Source organism: Periplaneta americana, chromosome 13 (assembly GCF_040183065.1).
Source record: "Periplaneta americana isolate PAMFEO1 chromosome 13, P.americana_PAMFEO1_priV1, whole genome shotgun sequence".
Taxonomy (NCBI): domain Eukaryota; kingdom Metazoa; phylum Arthropoda; class Insecta; order Blattodea; family Blattidae; genus Periplaneta; species Periplaneta americana.
The window spans coordinates 109,228,655-109,252,854 of record NC_091129.1 but is presented as its reverse complement, the minus strand read 5'-3'; the positions used below and the strand labels follow the sequence as shown (position 1 = coordinate 109,252,854).

Below are 24,200 nucleotides of genomic sequence, written 5' to 3'. Positions count from 1 at the left end.
GACTCATTTCGCCATCATTAATTCACATATCATCATCCATACAATAGCTCGGGTTAAGTTCACGGTGCGGCGTGCTGTACTTGTGCAGGAGCGCGGCCGTTCGGCTACCCAGTCATTCACAGAATAGGAGTGTAAGCACAATAACCCTCAGGCTGCAGTGTAAGCCTTCGGGGCAGTTACAATTTTACTTTATTTTACAATACCTTTATTAAGTGATCATATTCCGATATACTGTATTATCGCCGCGCTCTCATGATTAACATGTCGGCATCATACAATAACGTGTGGTGTTCTTTTAAAACATAATTTTGCCGACCGATTGTTGCTTTGTAGGTTTCACTCTAAACGTCACGTTGTCACGTCTACTTCCTCGATAAGAATAAGCACTAGTTTGTTATATTGTTAAATGGCTATTATTATTATTATTATTATTATTATTATTATTATTATTATTATTATTATTATTATTATTATTATTTCATAACGAGTACGTTGACATTCTTAACTCTTAATAATAACTCCTTAATAATAATTTTTAATCAGATGCCTTAATATTCGTATTCAGCACAAGACATTGCAACCTCGGTTTTAGTCCACGTGGATTAGACAAGTAGGTGTCGACCTGGTTGGCGAGTTGGTATAGCGCTGGCCTTCTATGCCCAAGGTTGCGGGTTCGATTCCGGGCCAGGTCAATGGCATTTAAGTGTGCTTAAATGCGACAGGCTCATGTCAGTAGATTTACTGGCATGTAAAAGAATTCCTGCGGGACAAAATTCCGGCACATCCGGCGACGCTGATATAACCTCTGCAGTTGCGAGCGTCGTTAAATAAAACATAACATTAACATTAACAAGTAGGTGTCATTTAATAATGGAAGCAATATTGCAATATTGAAATTGAGGCCAGTGATTGGAGCGGCGACATAAGAAATTGAAAACAATAATGCAATTAAATTTCAAAGACCTGCTGAATGTTATGCAAGAGGCCGCTCAAAGACCTGCCGGATGTTAACCATGAGAGCGCGGCGATAATACCAGAGTCAAGCTATAACGGGAGTAGGAGATAAATGATATCCCCCATAATCTCATTATATCGGGATTCTATAGTTTTGCTTTGCCTTCCCCCCTCGCCCCCCAAGGAAACTGTTCTCTCTCCGCCTATGGTTATATTGTAGGTACTGAATCAGTTGATAATTTTTAATTAATTTTCTACTATTGAAATTCGTAGAAACCTGAGTAAAGAAATACTTCTTTTGATGTCACGTAAGGCAATAGGAATAGAGCGACGTCAACTGATAACAAGCAATTTAACTTGGTCACTACATCCGCTCAAGGTGAGCGTATGTATTGTAGGAAAGCGAAGGCTGTCTTCACGTATAGCGTATAGGACAGTCGAGTGGTGAACTTTGCTCTGACTGGGTGAATAAAATGGCGGTAGTTCATAGTAAGTTTGTAAGCATGGATAAACTGTTAGCGGGTTTCGACTGCAATGATTTCTACCATCCTTGGACACCGAATTGTCTTGTGGGGATGCTAGGAATAGCTAAATCATGTACAATTGGATCCGTACGATTTGCAGCGTCGTTATTTATGGTAAGTAATTTTAAATTATGAATAAGAAATGAATCGTTATAACATGGTGAGATAGGTCAACCTTTGGAGGCTTGATTGCTAGGCAAACAATACAGTGTCTCTGAACTCCATATTGCAGAACATGTGTTGAAAAATTAGAGTTGTAGATATTGTGTTGCCATTCTAACGTTCTTCAATTTTTTGTTTTGAAAATTCTGTATTTAGTTCGTTATAAATAGACTGCAGAACTTCATGCAGTTGCTTGTTTTTATTGATTTGGCATATCGAAAAAAACAAAAGTGGATATTTGCCGATTATGGTTTCTACGATCGAATGAAGCCAACTTTATTTTGCATACATAAATGTATATTTCGAGGGTTTTATCTTTTAAATGCATATATATTTTTATTTTGCATATTTAAATGCATAATATATTAACATATTTCCTTGTTTTGTCTAGCTTATTATCTAAGTTCAAAAATTTCTCTGCGATAAAAATGAGAATAATTTCCAAGAAACATGAGAATTATGTGAGAAATATTACGACACGTAATATTGATTCACAAAGATTAACGGCGGCAGTAATGAGATTTATCCGTCGTAAAGCGGGATACACAAGAATGGATCACATTAGAAATTTTGACATTATGAAAGAATTGCAGATTGAACCGATTATGGAATACCTACAGAAATAAAGACAAAACTGGAGATCACATGTCATCAGAATGCCTCGTTCTAGAATTCCACGCCAAATTTTAAATTACCATCCTATGGGCAAGAGATTCTTGGGTAGACCGTTCAAGCGTTGGCAAGAGACCGTAACGGGCCACTAGACCCAATACATGCAAGGATGATGATGATGATGATGATGATGATGTGAGAAATAAAACCAATAATTAATTACTGTTGAGGACACGAAATTGGTGCGACGACAATGTATATTTCTCCCAAATGTATAATTTGGAACGTTTTCCACTTTAACATGAGACAAACTTTGTATTATTGAAGCGCTTTCCTCATTAACCATCGGCAAGTCTTTGATTTCTCGACAATTGTCCCTTATTCCTTCCGCTCCAATAGTAATCAGACATCTTACCGGCTTTAAGAGTGCTATTCATAGACATTTCGCTAGCCCGCGCTACGAGCGTGCTAAACTAGCCCCGGCTATCGACTGGTTACTTGTACAGGATTCATGTCATATCATATCATATGCTAACACTGGTTTATGAATACGAAAAACGTTAGTTCGCTGATCATCCACCGGAAGCCCGCGCTAAGAATGTCTATGAATACGGCCCAATTCTTTTAGTCTTGACGCTGCAATGACATTTTTCCTTGTAATGTTTCAGAAGCCAGGGCGAAAGTACGCTTCATCGTAGAATCAAAAATATATTGTTGAGGTCATGAAATTTCTGCGACGACAATGCTGCTAGTGCGCTCTGATTTCATAGAAACAAAACTAATGTTTTATGTATATACTCGTAATAGTTTTTTAATGTATCTTTTTTATGTATATAAATAAATGTATATGTATTTGTGTATGCATGTATGTATGTATGTATGTATGTATGTATGTATGTATGTATGTATGTATGTATGTATGTATGTATGTATGTATGTATGTATGTATGTATGTAGAAATCGTTGGTTAATTACTGTTATAATAATTACGTGAAAGGCAAAGAAAGTTAAAAAGAAAGTTGAAAGTTAAAAATGTACCCATTCAAGTATGTATCTAATAATTAATACATTTAGAGAAAAAAATAGATTTAATAAAAATGTTTATGGCTTGATGAAAATTATTAGGGCCTACTTTAAATTATATTCATTTATATCATATTATTAAACTAAACAAACGTATAAAGTGTACTTTTCACTGCATATTTTTCAATTTTAGCGCATTATTTCAACAGTTTTTACTGCATAGTTGCATCCATATTTTTAAGATTTTTAGTGCATGAAGTTCCGAGTCTAGTTATAAAATTCCAGGTTTATGTATGTACCTCCAGTGATTGGAGTGTGAATTAACGTTTAGAGATTCTTCAACCATGCTCTGAGATTTAATTCACCCGACGTTTTGCAAGTACAGTGCTTGCGTTTATCTGTATGTAGCACATACACAAGAAAAAAATGTTTTTTTTTTTTTTTTTATTTTGAAAGGCAGTATTCATAAAAACAAGAAAAATGTCTAATAAATGTGGGCTCTAAAATCAATAACTTTGAAGAAAAACCAGGACTTTGAAACTGGTATTTTAACAATAACGCATCTTCTAATTTTAGCTAAGAAAAAAGGGTCTAATATTTTGAAAGGAAATATTATTCATATAAACAAGAAAAAAAAGGTAATAAACTTGGGTAATTCATTAATATAGCGTTACTACATTAAGGTACAAATGTAATTACATCCTTGGGTTATAGTCGAGTCATAACGTATCGTATGAAAAAAAAAATTGAGTGCATGAATAATTCTATAAGATGAAATTGTCAAATTTCAAATTACAGAATAATTTAAAAATAGACGTGCAATTTTTTTCTGTTCATAAAAATGCAAAATAAAAGTTTCTATAAAACATCAAACAAAATTGATTACCCAGTCTTTTAGCTTTCATTTAAGACAAGATTTGTGGTTCTTTGATACTCCTGAGAGTAGATATATAATTTTCTTTATAATACAGTATTTTTTATTTTTATGTCTGTAGCTGTACCATAAAGAGCAAAAGTGAAAGTGTTGTATTTAAAAGGCTTCATACATTGATATGAAACTTTGTTAGGAAAATAGAGACTCTACTTAAAATAATATCAGAAAAGAGATTTACTCTAGGCTCTTCCCCTTAACGAACAAATTTACCCTCCTGTTATTATTACTTCAAGAAATAATTACTTCAATCGTGTAAGACGTGCTTTACTTCCTATTTTCAATTCACGTTAAATTGTCATTCCCTACGCTAGAATACTAGGGTCATGTCTCATTCTTTACTAATTACGATGGCGGATCTACAAATGTTATCGTGTGAACAGCGCTACCATAGGCTTTCCATCCTTTGAGGAACACTACTTCCGGTACAGACTCTCGATTTTTTTTTTTCAGTAAGAGGGCTGCTGAAAGCATGTAGGTGTATTTTCCGTCAAAGTTTCTAAATCGATTTTTATAGTAGGCTGTTACATTTATTTCTCTTTATAGGCTTACACCGTATGTTGAGAAAATAAAATAAATAAATAAAAAAAAAATTTTGTTCCAGTTGCAGTTGATATTCAATGCACGGAAAGCTGACAGGAAATATGTGCAGAATAGTGCAAAAAATTACATGCGCATGGTATTAGTTTTGTCTTGCATGGCGCCACTCGCTGGGATCATCGGCTGTTTTTTCAAGTAAGTCGGTAATATGATGGTGTCATAATTCCGAATTTCAGAATTAGGTCGTGTAATCTTCATTCATAAAACATAAAAAATACGAAAATTTTCCTCATGGCCGTACAGTCTTAGAAAAAAGTTTTGTCGCACTGATACATTGTTCCAGAAAGAAGGTAGTGCGCATGATCAGAGGACGAGAGACCTGATTCACAAGAGAAGGACTAGTTGAGGTAGTGAAATTAGTTTTGTTTCGTTGTACATCTGATCATGCGCACTGCCTCCTTTCTGGAACAAAGTATCTGTGCGACAAAACTTTTTTCTAAGACTGTATACGGAGTAAGACAATATAGAATAGATATGTTCGCTTGCATTACGAATGATTGATAGGTGCAATCATTTTATATTACCACTAATTTAATTACTGCACATTTTCTGCTAGCGAGTTAAACTTCATTATCTTCTCTCTACGGTCCTTATATAGACAGGCTTTTTCCTACCCGAGGAGAATTCACTCTCCGTCTAACGGACGAGAACGCTGTGGAGCTTCCTCATTTTGTGGATTTCGTTTTTGTGTAATGTGTTCTGGTGACTTATTAATCTCAAGTCCAAGTTTGTTAATACCAATTTTCTATATTTTCTATACTTTTTTTTTTTGCTGTAATCCCCTGACCCAACTTTTATAAACATTTTTTTCGACCTATAAAGAATTAGCGTCTTTGTGATACATGGTGTTAATTGTGCTTTCTCGGCCATTTATTATAACCTATGAAGTATATTAATTGTGTGTGATTACTGTAAACGTCATATTTAATTTAACACACATTGTTAAAAATAAACGATCACAAGTCTTCATCAGGCTCACATCCCAATAGAGATGGGCGATAGTCACTTACGATAGTATCACAGTCTAGTATATACAGTCGCGAAGCTCAATACGTAGTAAATATGCAAACATTAGATAGTTGCTCACCACTAGGATCGCTAATATCGCCTCATTACAGGCAATGCAAAATAGTACCGTCACAGTCTATTGTTTCTAGCACCCTCAAAACTCAAGCTTCGTGACTGTATATAGTAGACTGTGATAGTATCGATAGTACTATCGACTGTTGTTCCTACTGTCGATAGTCCTGTCGATAGTAATAATCAAAACTATCGATGCTCATTACAAACGTTTTTGTTATTTGGTTATAAACTGAATATACAGTGCGTTCACTTCCCCCTGCAGCAGGCCACCAAGCGCGGAGCATTAGTTAGCGACGTATATCAATCCTACTCATTTATTGTTATCACTTGAGTACTAACCTTGTTACAAAAGATGCTGAAAATGGTGTCCATCTGCATTGATGCATTCTTGACATCTTCTGATAAAATTTCCATTCACACGCTGAAGTTCTTCTTCAGTAATTGTCAAAATTTCTGTTCCTATATTGTTTTCCAGGCGTTTTTTTTAAGCTTTTCAGTAAAGCAAACTGATTGTTGAAACAGAACGCAATTAGGTCAGCTGCCTGCAAAATGGACAGCTGTTGAGTGATTCTTAAGCACGGTTGGCAGCACGTTGGTAGGCTATATTATTGCTGCTCCGCGTGCTTGCTGTTCATCGCCCAGCCGCAGGGGGAAGCGAACGCACTGTATATCTGAATTTATGTCTAAACGCGTACTGAACTATTAATTCAATAATATATACTGAATTGAATTTGAATTACGGTACCAATAACACCCAATATCACAATCTGTCTTTAAAATCCCAACATTAGCCATAATTATGCTTTTATTCTACCCGCGATTGCAACGTGAAGAATCGTTTACAATTCAAAAGAATACTTGGAATCATAGACTGGGATGATTTCTGCACAAACCGTGAACGATTCGTAATGTCTGATTGAATCGCTAAAAAAGAATCGTGTTAATCGGTTTAATTTTTAAAGTGTGGATGTACTGATTGAGTAGTTACTTCACTAGTATAATTAGCCGTGCCAAGAAATGTCAATAAGACAGCTCGCAGGAGAATGACGCTACAACAACAAAGAATAAGAAGTTCTAAGATACTGATTATCTCTAGTTGAGGTTTTGGCTGATATGTACATCTATTATTATCAGGCAGTACATCTCACTTGACGGTATGTGTAGAGAAAGACAATATTGTTTGTACCGTATACATCTGAAGTCTGACTAGTGGAATATGTAGCTAGTCGGCGACGTATGCAGTGGAGTGGGGAAAGGAACTAGCCACCCTACCCCATTATCTCCTGGCCTAGTTGCTTCATAAGTAGTGCTATGTTGGTATCATTTGTGGGGTTCAGATCTGTCTTCGAACAGTTGACTAAACAAGAAGAAGAAACTGATGATCCTTACATTATAGTGATTCACATTTCTTCTACTTAATTATGCTATTACTATTTACATTATTTTTAATTGTACCAAGTAACTTATACTATGTAAATTTTTATTAATATTAGATTATTGTTTTCACGTATTCTGAAGAAAAAATATTATATAAACGTATGTGTTAATTTCAACAATTTTGGAGAAAACAAATCGAAACCATGAGGAACGGGAACAGTGCAGTTGATAGTAGCTTAACAGATCATAAGCTGTATGTTAGCCATTTCTCTTTACATAACATGCACTTTGCAGCTCGTGTAGTCATGCAGTATTGCTAATTTTAGCTGGTTCGGACATTCCTTAATGTGATCACAAGCATTTAAAACGTTGGCAAGCAATTGCTCCCTTCTTTCCACTTTGCGCTTTGTAGATTTCGCTCTTCAGCCAACACAACAAGCAATTAATAATGGAGTAAGGTCAGGTGACCTTGATGGCCAAGAAATGACAACACCACAACCGATCCAACGCCCATTATAGATTTCATTGTCGGCTGTAATGTGCATGGACACCGTCTTGAAAATAGGCTACATACTAGAGCGTGTTGCCAAAGGAACATAGTCCACCAATTCTGGTGACACATGAGCACATGCAAGTGGCCAATTGTTCCTTCGGTTGCGTCTGCATCAATGTGAGTGATTTTGCGGTGGAAGTAAAGGAGAGTCAAGCACAGTCTAGTATATACAGTCACGAAGCTTGAGTTATTGAGGGTACTAGGAACAATAGACTGTGCCAGTACTATTTCGCATTGTCTGTAATGAAGCGATAGTAGCGATCCTAGTGGTTAGCAACTATCTATGGATGCATATCCCCTACGTATTGAGCTTCGTGGCTGTACATACTAGACTGTGACTCAAGCGTGACTCAAATAGCTGTTTCTCGGAAACCATTGAGAAGAAGACATGTGTTTATATAAAGTCTTTCCTTTAGAATAGCCCATACTATCACCCCTCAACTTATGGCCCTTTCCTCCTGTATATTAGTTTTTAAAAATAATAAAATAAATATGATCATTTTAGTGGAAGTTTATTTTTAAAATAGGTTGTATGATTTATTTGCAGGGACTTCCTAACAACGCTACTAATTAATAAGGAAATGTCAACACACTGCGTCCAGTTCTTCTGAAACTAGTCACACTAGTCGATAACGTCCACCTGTTACGACAGGTCGAGGGCTGTATTGATAATTTTAGCTTGCGTAGCGATAAGCTAATACTTGTGAAACAGCTAATATTATGCAACAAAATACATTTCCAGCAGTTGTATAACGATGATCACGACGCTTTGTTTTATAACACAAATTTAACTTGTTAAATGTCTCAAATAATTTGTACTGCACTTAATTGAGTAATTAAATTTAATTTTTACACAAACAATTCTTATATAAATTTTAAGGATGCTTAATGTTTGTCTTTATTTTCTCGTATTTCATTGCACATGACTCAGCTTTAAACAAATTGTACAGGGATTATACAGGGTCTGATTTAAACCAACATATGTAGGCTACATAAATTCAAATAAAAAAGGCTACTCTTCCTGAGCATAATTCACATCATCGTAGGTGGGACAAACAAACAGCTAATTTACGTAATTCTTCATAGTTATCTACTCAATGATAGGTTTTTCACTGCAAACCCAGCATTCTTCAATCTTTTCTATTTTTCCACCTTCCTCTTAGTCTCCGCATACGATCCATGTATCTTAATGTCGTCTAGCATCTGATATTTTCTTCTGCATCCTTCAGTAGACAGTTTCTTCTTAGCCTGTGACCCAACCAATTCCTTCTTCTCTTCCTCTCCAGTTTCAGCATTTTATTCTTTCTTCACTCACACTTCTAGCGGAGCTTCATTCCTTATTCTGTCTGTACATTTTACATTCTCTATTCTTCTCCACTTTCATATTTCAAAAGCTTCTAGTCGTTTCTATTCTCTTGATCGTAATGTCCATGTTTCTGTCCCATACAATGCCACAGTCCACAGAAAGCACTTCACTAGTCTCTTCCTTAGTTATTTTTCCAAAGGTCCGCAAAGTTTCCTTTGGCATTGCTATCTTCTTTCGACTTCCTGGCAGAAGCTCATGTTACTGTTTTATAGTACACCCCAAGTACAGTAGAACCTCTATTATCCGTGGTAATGAAAGGGATGGGCTCAACGGTTAATCGAAAAAATCGGATAATCCGTACCATAAAAGATTTTCATAAATTATAATATTTACACTTTTCTAATTTTCTCCATAGTCTTGTATTTAACACGCTTGGTAGTGGATCAGAAGTTGACTGATTTAAATCTGGTTGTCAACGACGGGTTTTTGAAGGCTAAGGAAACTCCTTGTAATGGCTGACTTTGGAAATATATGAATAGTGAAGGTCTCGTGTTGTAGATTTACATACTTTATACACTCCAATCTCCTATTCTGATGCGAGATGAGCTACAGTTTCTCTTTCTCCAAACCACTCAATTATTTTTTTTCGATACTTAGCATAACAATATTTCTTTTGGCACTCGTAGAAGACATTTTAAGTAGAAGTTATACAGTACGACAACTCGAACAGTAGACCATATTGTGTAATGAAAAAGGCTTGCAATAACGCTCTCTAGAAAAATAACGTGCTAATACAATATACAGTACTTCACATATTTCTGTAGAAAAAAAAGCAAGAGAAAGACAGACGGATAATCCATCAATCGGTTAATAGACTGACGGATAATCGGGATTCTACAGTATTTGAAGCTGTCCACTTGTTCTACTGCCTCATTTCGAATTCGCACGTTTACCTTCTTTATTTTTCTTCCGATAACCAAGGTCTTCGTCTTGTTTGCGTTTATCTTCTTCCCACACCCTGTTCATAGCTGTTCTGTATCTCCAATAATATATCCCTTAGTATCGTCTCCTCTTCTGCTAACAACGTCATATCATCAGAAAATCTTACGCATTTTATTCTTTTTCCTTCTAGTATCACGCCTCCCTTCTTCTGAAACCAGTTCTTCACTAAATCCTCCAAGTAGATGTTGAACGGTGTAGGTGATAAAGGGCATCCTTGACGTACTCCTCTTTCTATTCTACTTCTCTTTGACATTTATTTTCTTCTTCTATCCTCCTACTTTGACTCGTTTCATATAAAGATTACTGAATAGCATTCTCTCTTTTCAATCTACATTAATTTTCTTCTAGATCGCCATAAGTTTATTCCAATCCATTGCGTCAAAAGTCTTTTCTGTCTACAAATACTACAGTCGCTTCATTATTTTTCTTAGAAAATTGTTATTATATTTGTAATGAAGGAAAATAGTTCGCAAATAAACTCATTTTACCGACTTTCACAGTCTTCAAGATAACATGCCCAGTATCCTTTTCTCGTTTGAATTTATTGTACCGTTTACAGTGATTGTTCCTGTGTCGTGATTTTTTACTGTATTTTCTTATGTGTTTCACGCAGGAAACTGTTTGGAAAATTTCACCACTTCACAGTGGTATTCTTACCTGCTGTTTTAGCGATCTTTATTCCACTTTACCAAATAGGATTGAAGAAGAGAGAGTTATACTCGTTGGCATTCTTCACTTTTGTAAGTATTCATCTCCAGTTGCAGTCATTAGTGTAGAATATTTTTAATCGGTTGTTATTTAACGAAGCTGTATCAATGATAAGTTATATTCTCATCAAAACTTATACAAGTTCCACATAATCCGTTCATGGCAGCCCTTCAGCTTTTCTGTTTTCAAGGCTATCGCCTAAACAATTGGTTCACTTTTACACACAATGCTATTTTACTTTTTACCACTCTTATATAACTTACCCCGATTTTATGCTTATGATTTAACTTTTTCTTCCAATTTCTTATTCTCTACTAGCCGTACCCGTGCGCTCCGCTGCACCCGTTAGAAATACATATAAAGTAATTACATAATTAAAATAGGACGTTTGATCCAGGGAACATTCGTGTTTGATAAAAGGATAAATCGTTTAATATGTTACTTAATTTAAATTGCATCCAAATAATTAAAATGCGATCATTTTGGTCCAGAGACACTCATTTGGTGCAATGACAATTCCTTTAACCTGTTTCTTAATTTTTATTACATGCACCCATAGTTTTATGAAGATTGACATCATTTAGATTTAATGTGTATATTTTATTTTACTTGTTATAGGTTTCCATTGAATTATGGTAATAACTTAATTTTAACCCTTGTTTTCTACGTATTCAGTAAATGGCGTTTGGCCCACTATGGTTGTGAACCCTTCAAATAACTTAAATTATATAATATTATATTATATTATATTATATTATATTATATTATATTATATTATATTATATTATATTATATCATATCATATTATATTATATTATATTATATTATATTATATTATATTATATTATATTATATTATATTATATTATATTATATTATATTATATTATATTATATTATATTATATTATATTATATTATATTATATTATATTATATTATATTATATTATGTTATATCAGAAGTTACTGTAATAACATTATAGCATTATGTCCATCTAGAGAAACTACACTTTCCAATGGTGAAATAATAATTAATTATACAAATCGGTTAATTTAGCTTCCGATATTACTTCATAAGATAAGATAAGATAATAACTGCCTCCCATTGGAGGTAGCCCAGAAGGACTCAGTATACTCTCCTACATGAATTTTACAATATTAAATGTTTACATAAATTTTGTAGAAGAAAATTAAAATAAACATATATGAATTATAAAGTGAAGAAAAAAAAAAATTAAACAGAGTGAATATGACGACTCAGAATTTGGCAAGAGTGTTTCAAAACTGAAGTTATGATGTCAGCAGTAAGTGTCTGTGGTATTTCAAAAGTCTTCCTGAAGCTTTCAAAGAACTTGGGAATCACACCACGTGCTCCACAGAAACATTCTCTGTAGGCTATCTTTCATAGCTTTCGATTGTTGCTGTCCAAGGCCCCTTATAGACGAAGTCATTTGTTTTTTTATTCATTACACGGCCTTAGATGGCAGTTATTTTAATTTTAAAACTCATTTATCTCATTAAATATCAGTCCTATCAAACTTTTTCAAGGAATAAAACTTATTGCAAATTATTTGTAAAGAAACTTTTGTTATATAACATTTTTCACAAAAATCAATAATAAGCGAGATATTTCGATTTATTTAATTCAGGCCCCCTTATAACCACCCTTTTAAATAATGTATTTTGAATGCCATATAGCCTAAAATCTAAGTTACAACGAACTTAGTTTATATTCCAATTTTCATCGAAATCCGTTCAGCCATTATCGCGTGAAAAGGTAACAAACATACAGACAGACAGACAGACAGACAGACAGACAGACATACAAACAAAAATGTCAAAAAAGCGATTTTCGGTTTCAGGGTGGTTAATTATATATGTTAGGACCAATTATTTTTGGAAAATCGAAAATTACCAGAAAAATTTCGGCTACAGATTTATTATTAGTACAGATTATGTAAAGATTGATTGAAACTTCGATATTCTCCCACACGATTCTCACGACTGATAGCTGATTTGCGATGCGTTTATTTCATGATCAAATAAAAGCGAGATGGGCCTATTGAGTAATTTTCAAATATACAGCGGCACATATTAAGTAGCCTGATTATTATTCCATAAGATACACATTTTTAATTACCGACATATTTGCTTCGTGTATTTCTTAAAATGATGTTTTCATTTGTTTTTATTTAAGTAAATAATAATTCATAATGGAGCCAACACAGAAAATTATCTTCGTACACAATCCACGCTATATTCGCATTGGTTTAGAGTGATTTATTAAAGAATATATTCAAGTCTAATTTAGAAACGTGTTAAACAAATTATCCTTGTTTCAAAAACGAATTGTCCCTGGACTAAATGATCGTATTTTAATTATCTGGATACAATTCAATTAAGAAACATGTTGAAAGAATTATCCTTTCACCAAAAGGTACTCTCCTGGACCAAAATAATCATACAATGCAATACAATACAAGTAAGGAACTATCCTTGCATAAAAATTTACGCTCCCCGGAACAAAATAATCGTATTTTAATTATTTGAATACAATAGCAATAAACATGTTAAAGGAATTATCTTTGCAACGATCTATATGCTCCCTAGACCAAAATGATCATATTTTAATTATTTAAATAAAATTACAATTGAGAAACATGTTAAACGAATTATTCTTGCACCAAAAATGGATTCTCTCTGAACCAAATGATAGCGTTTTAATTATTTAATTACTTGATAGTTTCATTTGGTGTTCTATGAGGTTGTTGCTAGTATCTACACAAATTCCAGGTTATGGAATATTCTGTCCGCTGTCTGATACGGGCAGGGAAGCTGGAGCTCACCAAACCAAAGAAGTGCATTTCTTTCATGATCCTGAGTGCTGCGGCAATGTACTTAATGCGTTGTAACAGAGAAGTAACCAGGGGAATCACTTACTGGTAAGTTACTGTACTTGACAAGAGCAATAACTATCAATGCTTCAAATTCAGTGGTGATATGGTGGTGACGTTGTTGTTGTGGTGATGGTGATGATGATTATTTTGATTGTGCTGAATGTAGTGGTTTTTGTAATTTTGTCGGTAGTGATAGTTGTCGGGTTGGTGGATGGGATTGTCGGGTTGGTGGATGGGATTGTCGGGTGGTGGATGGGATTGTCGGAGTGGTGGATGGGATTGTCGGGTTGGTGGATGGGATTGTCGGGTTGGTGGATGGGATTGTCGGGTGGTGGAAGGGATTGTCGAGGTGGTGGATGGGATTTTCGGGTGGTGGATGGGATTGTCGGGTGGTGGATGGGATTGTCGGGGTGGTGGATGGGATTGTTGGAGTGGTGGATGGAATTGTCGAGGTGGTGGATAGGATTGTCGGTGTGGTGACGGCACTATCTTCTTGATCTCACGAAGACAGTTGTTGTGGAGAGAGAAATGACCGTTGTCTACTTGCAGAAGTAGTCCCTGAAACTATGCGTACATCGTTGCCAGATGTAATGTAATGCTGAACGATCAAATGTGTACTGAGTAGAAATATTCATGTATAACGATAAGAATTTTGACGTTTCAATTAGAAGAAAGAGTCATTTTTCGTGAGAATTCTCTTTAAAATGTGTTTTTGTTGAAAATATCAGAATTATTAAGTAATTTCGTGTATTTCTATCAATTTCGCGAAAATTCGCGGGTATATTTCACTTCATTTTGGACTTCCATTAAGAGACGTGCATTTCCCATGCATCAAATTAAGTTTTTAACACATTTCGCGTTATATCATTAATACCAAAATATCACACCGCTATACATCCTTTTTTTTTAAATTGCTGGACGTAGGTTACTGCAGGATCTGTAGTGAAATATCACATGTGAGACTATTTCAAGTGTAAACAATTACTATACTTATTACTTATTGTTAAGGTTGTGCATTGTTATTATTAATACTAACTTATTAGTTTTATAAAAAGTTAAGATTATGTTCTGATATTTTCATGACCTAATCTGATAAATAAGGTTTAATTTAAAAAAATAATCACATAAATAGATTGAATAGTTTTACAGGTATCATTGTTTAAATTTAGCAATGTATCATAAAATCAATATTCCAGGGAATAAGGGATGAAGTTTTGGCCTACTCGAACTCTTTAAATCTGCAACGTTACACTAAAACGCTTATTTTTCGAAAACAGATTTATCAGATTTGCATGAAACAAACCCCATCGTGAACCTAAAGAATTAGAGTACAGAATGACATCAAATTAAAAAAAATGACAAAATTTACTATTTTTGTCCATTGCAAGTGTCGAGTCATACCTTAAGTATTTAAGTTGGTATCTGTTACGCATGCTCAGTGTCACCTCGAAAATACTGCGGACGAAGAATTAGGGAAAAGCTGGAAGTGTCTAAGGTCAGGAGCATAGACAAGACTAATGGAGGAAATGCAAGAGAAGACATGATAACGGGTGAAGGAACGAAGCGACTACCAGGTATTAGTGATTGTGAGGACAGAATAGATAGGGCTTTGGAGAGGTTATTAGCGAAGAAGAAGAGTGCTAAAAAGTGAGTGCAAGAAAGTTAGGAGTGGCAAAAGTGTAAGAAAAGGAACAGAGAAGAAAGTGTTAAGTGTAAGAAGATAGTGTAATAGTGTAATAAGATAAGACTATCACACAGTGAATACAAGAGAATTAAAGTGAAAAAAAAATCTGAACAAATGAGAAGTGGAATGAGAGAGAAATTGCAAGTGTAATTAAGTGAATTAGATATTTCATGTTTTTCAATGTTATGGGTTGGGAGTAGTATCAAGGGTACTATAACTGTAGGAGTATTATAGAAATAAATATATGGAAAGAGATAATAAAATAAGAACTTTAGGAGTGAAGCGAAGAGAAAGGGATCAATACATAAATAAACAGAGGATAGGAAAAAAAAGTGATGTAAGTGTTGTAAAATAGAGTAAACGGAAAAGTCAGCAAGTAATGTAGGAGAAAATAGCTGGAAAATAATGATTAAGAGTAGGTAGGATTTGAGGGTAGAGAAGAAAATAAATAAATAATGCAAATTATTAAGGAAGGAATATGCAATATTTAATAGGTGAGCGAGAAATGGAGGGAGACAGCCTAGGTAGGAGGGAGAGAATAGAAGAGGATAGAGAGGGAAGGACATAGAGCAATTCAGTTATAACAGAACATTAGAAAGTAATCAAGAAATACTCGGCAAAGAATAGTTTAATAGAAAAGAGTTGTATGTATTAAAGGGACGGTGGATCGAAAAACAGAAATGTGAAGATCCACCATAACTGTGAATTGTAAAGTTGACTGATAAATAAATATATCATATCATATCATATCATATCATATCATATCATATCATATCATATCATATCATATCATATCATATCACATCAACTCGAAAATCTCGAGATTGTGTTGTCGCGGCCCAACATACAACAAATGCTCCTGTGAATGATGCAATGTTCAGACAGGTTGTAATTCCACCACATTTCCATTAATAATCATCGTAATCAAAATCATTGTGGTTCTGTGATCATAGACATGTAGTAATTTCCTATTTGAAGAATGTTCCCGGTTATATTACTCAGCTGTGTAATATGTTTCTGATTGACAACGTACTTGAATGAATATTCATATCCAAATCAGCATATTTAACTAGTAACAATAAGACATTCTCACAGGTATGTGTATTTATACCATGGTTCAGCTCTTCTATGCATTCAAATAATGTCTGTTGCGAGCTTTCGGTGCTTGTACTCTGTCACAGTTGCAAAGAATGCAACGTCAGGGAGCTACATTTTGGCTCCATTGTAGGAAAAGAGGGGACCTATCTTAACCAAGGGCAATTCTCCAGAACCCTTGGTCGGAGCACTGAATAAAGTAGTACGAGAAGTAAGCTGAAAAGTACACGAGTTTGTGTTTTTTCAATGTTCTTAGGGCCTATAACGTCTAAGTGAGCTCCTAGCCTGAAGACCATCTGTCTCATTCCGTTCATATTATTACATTTAGAGGAATTACGAAAAATTTAGCAAGATAAAAATCCGAAAATTGAACGTAACAGCAGAACAATTTAAAATAATGGGACGAAGCCAATGGTGCGCAATCAAGCAGTCATCTGTAATGATAGATATCTGGTAAAACTATACTCTTCGGAAGGAACATAAAAGTAGAGATTATAATATAGCGTGTCTCTAAAAAAAAAATATCAACTTATATGTCTAGTGATTTACACCTATGTACACTAACTTCAGGATTTCTCCTCTTGTTCACCATCGTGTTCAACACATGTAAGAAAGCTTTCCCATATGGTATGCAGATCTTGGATGCACAATTTGTTGTGGAATTGCTGCAATTAGGCCTACATTCGTTATTCTCTCTCTCAAATCGTCAACATTACGTGGCTTGGTTATATATACGCGGTTTTTCAGCATACCCCACAAACAAAAATTGCAGGAAGTGGGATCTGGCGAACGTGCTGGCCATTGCATTGGTCCTCCTCTACTAATTCATCTTCGTTACATATGATGTGACCGCATCCCAAGATCCTTTCTCAAGATTTTCCATACAGTTGATCTGAAGGGACCGGATTCTGAAATAGTATCGTCTTGTTGATTTGCTTGGACTACGTAAGAAAGCCTCTTGTACAGCAACTCTGTTTTCAAGAGATCTGTCTGTACGTGGTCGATCGTTTCTTACTTTGTAATTGTCAGCAACTGAGCCGGTTTCGACAAACTTGTAATAAATGCAGTAAATGGTTAATCGATGTGGTGGATCACTGTTGAATTAGGCTTCATATTTTCTTGCGAACCACTGTGGAGGACTGACACACTCCATCCATGCCGCAATCTTTCGTCTATGCTCCAAGTTGAATCTTGTAGCCGTTTTTATAATAAATAAGAAAACAAATTCATGCTAAACATGGAAATACCATGATCTATCTTATTTTGAAAAAATTAAAACATATTGCCTCCAAGATCCTGTGTACAATCATATGAAGATAAACTGAATCGTCCACACCTGTGGAGTAACGGTTAGCGCGTCTGGCCGCGAAATCAGGGTTTGATTCTCGGTCGGGGCAAGTTACCTGGTTGAGGTTTTTCCGGAGTTTTCCCTCAACCCAATATGAGCAAATGCTGGGTAACTTTCGGTGCTGGACCTCGGACTCATTTCACCGGCATTACCATCTTCACCTTATTCAGACGCTAAATAACCTAAGATGTTGATAAAGCGTCGTAAAATAAGCTACTGAAATAAAAAAAATTAACTGAATCACTACCTATATAAACATTAACATTTTTTTAGAGACGTGGTGTAATTACAGTACTTTAAAAAATAGAATTCTGGATAGCTTTACTATTCTGCATATGTTTACGTAGAACTGCGTGTTGGTGCGAGAACAAGATGAATACAAGGAGAACAAGGGGAAGACAATGAGAACAAGCACAATGGAAAGACAGAGAGGGAGTTGCATTTTTAAGTGGCGGTTGATTCCCAAGTTACCACTCCCCTCCCCCATATCTAGTGAGGAGAAAGACGTATTTTTACGTCAAAAAACCTGATCAGGCGAAGTTACTGGCCAATTATTATTCCTCGACCTACAAATTCCCCCGCATTGCAGATATGCCTCTCAGACCAATATCTTAATTAATACTACAGACGAATATAATACATTGTCTCAGGAAACAACGTAGGTCTCTGACTGATAAAACAGGAAATAAGGCAGAAAACGCAATAGGTATCAAAAACAGCAGCTAATTACTATTGTTAAGGAGAAATATAAGCAGAAATAATAAGTAGAACAACACACAACAACTTTTATAAATAAATCAAATATAAAGGACTCAATATGTGTTTAATTTATATGTAACAATGATGAATAAAATGAAATAAATGTTACATTCTGATAGGTTTTTCTCCCCACCGGCTGTGCAGAAACCAAAGGACGGCAATGATAATACCAAGACCAAGAGAGAGTGTTACCATGAAGAATCTTGTTGGAAACACGCTGCAAAGGTACGACATTGTCTAATTAGGAATAACAATCTGCCGAGCTAGCTTGTTCCGAATCCTAATGGTCTCTAGTTTATACAAGGTCGTCGTAGGTTCGAATCCGACTTAGACTGATTACCAGTTCAGTTTTCATGAGGTTTTCCATAACTTCAAGACGAATGTCAGATAGTCCTGTAAGGAATCTTGGGTCTCATATCGCCAAATATCATCTCGCTATCGCCAGTTCTACCAACGCCATATAACCTAATAGTTGATACAGCATCGTTAAATAAATTATTTATCACTGCTGTAGTAAACATAATTTATTGTAAATACGATTTATTTATTTACTCATTTATTTATTTATTTATCTATTTATTTATCTATTTATTTATTCTAGTTGAGTTAAGGCCATCAGGCCTTCTCTTCCTCTCTTCTCTTATGTCAAAGATTAAAATTTACCCATGTGACTTCTTACTGCAGGACGCTAGAAAGTACCTGGCTTTCGGATTAGCAGTAGGAATGCTGAGGCCTTTACAGTCTATGTTCAGAAAAGTGTTTCGGAGCCCAGCAGACGTGTTCAAGCAGCTCTGCTCATTGAAAAATGTCTCGCTGGGAGTGTTCTTTGGTAGTTATGTTGCACTTTATCACGTAAGTATTGTTATGTAAGTTAATTGTTTTATTTTTTCGATCTTGTACTTGTAAAAGACAATTTCTAGGTTAATTTAATTTCATCTTACATAGTCGTTTAACCCCTGATCACATATATAACAGATTGGTCATCCCTAAGTTAAAATCGGTAGCACTTTGAAGAGAACAACCGCCAGGATCGCCACCCGTCCGCCGTAAACAAACACGAGATTGCAATATAGTCGCTAATGCAATTCCAATGGGAGTTATGACGTGACTCCTTATGTAACAACTAGATTGCAGCATAGTAAACCTGACAAAAGTTGTTACCGTCAAAGCCTATAAGGCCGAGCAATCTGGGTATATAATTGATCTAGAGTTTAACCCACAAAAACGTTTTATTTTGCTAAGCTTAGAATATTCCTGTGAGCAGAGTCGCAATAATACTTATTCTTATCTGGAGGTGCTTTGATTTCCGTTAGGTTTATTTTTTCTAGATCACTACTAGGGCTGTTTGAAAAGTTCTGACATACAGAGCCATCATTTTACCAATGTAAGAACTTTTTTTTTGTTTTTTTTTTTTTCAGCGTAAAAAACCGAGTTACCTAGTTCTTTCATTCAGGTAAGAGTTTAATGATGCTGAAAAACTGTTTAATTGTGTGGATTTATTGTATTTCATTTGCTAACGTATGGAATAGGAGCAGAACTATTAATGTCTAAAGACGTATTTATAAATAATGATGTAAACCTGCTCAAAATGGTTTAGCAACGAAAATGTTTTAACATTGAAATATACAGAGTGAACAGTAAGTAAAATCATTAATTTCAGGGTGTTATTCTTTGAGAGATTTCAAACAAAAAAGTTTAATATAATTTTGCTCGTTGTTGCTTTCTTTCCGAGATAAATATTGTTTTATACGAAACATTTCATAGCGTGTTTCGGGAAAGCCATTAATTTAATTCCCAATATGCTCAGTCAATTTAAGAGAGCAGTGTATTATGATAATAAATTATAGAAAGAATTTTAGTTTTGTCCTTTAAATGTACATAAATTTGTTCCGAACAAATATAACATTTTAAAATTCATTTTCAGAACGTAAAGTTACATTTGTTCGGATCAAATTTTTGCATATTTGAAGGACTAAACTAAAACATTCAATCACTTATTATCATAATACATTACTCTCTACGTTGAGTGAGCATATTGGGAATTAAATCAATTGTTTTCCCAAAACACGCTATGGAATGTTTCATATAAAACAATTTTTATCTCGGAAAGAAAGCAAAAACGACCAAAATTGGATTAAACATTTTAATTTCAAATATCTAAAAAAATAATCCTCTGAAATTAATGGCATTACTTTTGGTTCAACCTGTACATGTCATATTTTTATACTTTGCTAAAACATATTTCATATTTTGCCAAAAATATTTTCATATTATGCAGGTCTACAGTAACGGCAAATGTTAATATTAAAGCGAGATGATACGATAAATTAAGTGAACTTTGCAGTCTGTAACTTGATGTGGAGGTCCAACATGCTAAGCCGTTTTGTTCCACAGGCTGTCAGTTGTCTCCTGTTCCGGTATCGACTTTGTGACTCTGAGTCACACGCCTTGGTCGCCGGATTCGTCGCCGGGGTTGCTTTCTGGTTCCACCCGAATCTGACGATCTTGATGATGATGGTGACGGCTGGCGTTCAAGAGTTAATGAAACGAGGCTTAGCACAAGGCATCGTACCCCGCTCAAAACTCTTGTTCATCGTCATTTTCGCTGTGCTTACTGGGGCGTTGATTCACTCTCATATAGTGGATGGGGAATTATGCCACCCCTTCGTTAGAAGAATGTTAAACGAAATCGCTGGAGGACAGTAAGTAACTACTATTATACGAAAATATAATAATAATAAAGTGCAATGGCGTATTTAGATATCGTAAAGGAGGGAATGACGATCACAATTGTCGGATTTTCAAACCGGTTTCACTGTCGTATTTTGCTCTAAAAACAAAGTCCTGAAAAATGCTAGGACCGTCATCTCCCAAAGTTTGTTGAAGCACTTTAGAGACACTCTGTATATTGACTGACGGAGTCGCCTGTTTAAGAAGTATGAATTATTTCCTACATAGAAAAAAATTCAGCACTACTTGAGAGAGACTTACTCAAGCCGAAAATAAAAATCCTGATTCTACGTGCCTGATAAGACATCAAAGGTACTACCATACGTAATGCGCGCGAAAGTATTTTCGTCCTGGTGTTACTGATAGTGTGGCATGTACAGGCCATGATCTCGTTAATTTTCGATTTAAAACGACAACGCTATCGACGAATGGAAAGCTTTACTCAAGTACACACAAATATGAATGTAAAATTGTATGCTCTGTTTTATAACGTATTTATTTTTGTGTTTTACGGAATGCATTTGCAGCTACATTTTGTAGACCACATTTTATTTACAACATTTATCCGTACACAAATTTTTTAAAGTGTATTTCGACCAGATATCCTACATGATTTCTTTAGAAGATTTTTAGTCACACTCTTTCTAGACTCCCTGTACACTCAGAGTTGATACATAAGGTTACAATTCTAAGTAGCTGGACTAAAAATCATTGCTTATTTTAGCCATACCATATTCACCCATAGTGTTCTGCCCAAGGGCAGATCTTTCGCTGCAAAGCCAGCATTCTACAATCTTTCCTATTTTCTGCCTTCCTCTTTGTCTTCTCATACAACCATATATGAGCCGTTCAGAGCAAAAGTGGTGTAAGTCAAAATTGGGTGATGAGGTTTAAAGTAAAACTTCTATAAAATATAGGGCAAAGTAGCAGTTAATATGTCCTTCGTGTTATCCACCGACTACTAATAGTTTAAATAAATTGAATATTAATTGCTACTTTGCGCTGTATTTTACAGAATGTTTACTTTAACCCGCATTACCCATTTTTGACTTACACCACTTTTGCTCTGAACGGCTCATATCTTAATGTCTCTATCATCTGATATCTTCTTCTGCCATGAACTCTTCTCCCGTTCACCATTCCTTCCAGTGCATCTTTCAGTAGGCAGTTTATTCTCAACCAGTGATCCAGCCAATTCCTTTTCCTCTTTCTGATGAGTTTCAGCGTCCTTTTTTCTTCATCCACTCTTTTCAACACAGCTTCGTTTCTTATTTTGTCTGTCTACTTCACACGCTCCATCCTTCATATCCACATTTCATATGCTTCTATTCGCTTCTCTTCACTTCGTCATAATGTCCATGTTTCTGCCCCTATATTGATTTATTGATAAAAAAAACAGTCGTGGTATCACAGATACATAGATAAAGTCAAAAGAAAAACAAGATAAACAAACAAACTAAAATACTATATCAGCACTAGTTTCCATAAATTCATTTATATCATAAAAAAGGTTTTTGATTAGCCAGTCACGAATAACACACCTAAATCTATTACAATTAACATTATGTGCACTATAAGCAAGTTTATTAAACATACACAATGCAATTGATGTAAACCATTGTTTAGACTTGGCTAATCTAATCCTAGGGGTCACAAGGTTGTAATTATGTCTTGTACCATAATTATGAATCTCGCTATGTGGATGACAACTGTTTAAATTTGACTTAATTTTAATCAAACAATGGAAAGTACCTATACAAATTCACAACAGTTAAAATTCTTTCAGAAATAAGCAAAGGTCTGCAGTGAGCATCAAAATCAGAATCAGTCAAAATGCGTATTGCTTTTTTTTTTTTTTTTTTTGCAAAAGAAGTACTTGATCAATTTTCTGACAATTTCCCCACAAATGAATATACCATAAGTAATAATACTATTTAAAAAAGCAAAATACGAGGTTTTAAGAAATGCTGCATTCCACACAAAAGCACTTCGCTATATATATAATCATAAAATTAATTCACAGATGGCTTTATAAATTACTCTGTTTTTATTACAAGGCAGAAAACAACATTACAGTGATTTCCTCCCCCCCCCCCGCCCTGCAATAAAGAAAATAATAAAAGCAATCTGTGAAGTGATCTGATGATTAAATGTGGTATGGTTGAAATAGGCAAGACCTTTTTCGTCCTACAAATCAGAATTCATTAGCTGTGGGACTTTATTTAGGACTACTTGATTGTCAAAGTAAAATATTGCATTCCAAACTTTTTGGTCTATTTACCTAGATTGTCCTCTGATTGAGGTTCTGGCTGATATGTACATCTATTATCAGGCAGTACATCTCACTTGACGATATGTGTCAGAGGAAGAACAAATTATTTGCATGCATCTGAAGTCTGATAAGTGTAATATGTAGCTAGTCGGCGATGTATGCAATGCAGGGGGAAAGGAACTGGCCACCCTACCTATTATCTCCTGGCCTAGTTGCCTCATAAGTGGTGCCTTCTTGGCTCGCTTGTGAGGTTCAGACCTGTCTTCGGACAGTTGACTAAACAACAATGTCTAGATTCTCTTACGCATGCACTCTGACTCATATATCTCTAAACTAGGTTAGTAAAATATCACTTGAATATTTTATCAAGTTCTCGAAGCATCTAACAATTTATTCTCTTATTTTCAGTGATGTCCGGCTTTCTTCCACAATATGTTCAAGACAGCAAGAGTTATATTTTAAACGCTGATATTTTGTGATAAGTGGATAGAACTAACGTTCTGTAAGACAGAAAATCCGTTAGAACATTTAATTTATGTAAATTATATGCTCGAAAAACTTCCTTGTGGAAAGTGGTATTCA

The 24,200-nt window shown here is 35.0% G+C and overlaps 1 protein-coding gene across 1 annotated transcript; it reads left to right on the top strand.

The window, feature by feature from the left end:
- The first annotated feature begins 1,365 nt into the window (after positions 1-1,365).
- Positions 1,366-24,190, top strand: LOC138711595 (transmembrane protein 135-like). The gene is made up of 8 exons (XM_069842741.1): positions 1,366-1,592; positions 4,811-4,941; positions 10,741-10,867; positions 13,627-13,775; positions 18,736-18,841; positions 19,301-19,468; positions 21,011-21,318; positions 24,027-24,190. Exons 1-8 carry the CDS (start codon positions 1,428-1,430, stop codon positions 24,085-24,087), a joined length of 1,215 nt encoding a protein of 404 aa, XP_069698842.1. The 5' UTR covers positions 1,366-1,427; the 3' UTR covers positions 24,088-24,190.
- Positions 24,191-24,200: the final 10 nt, after the last annotated feature.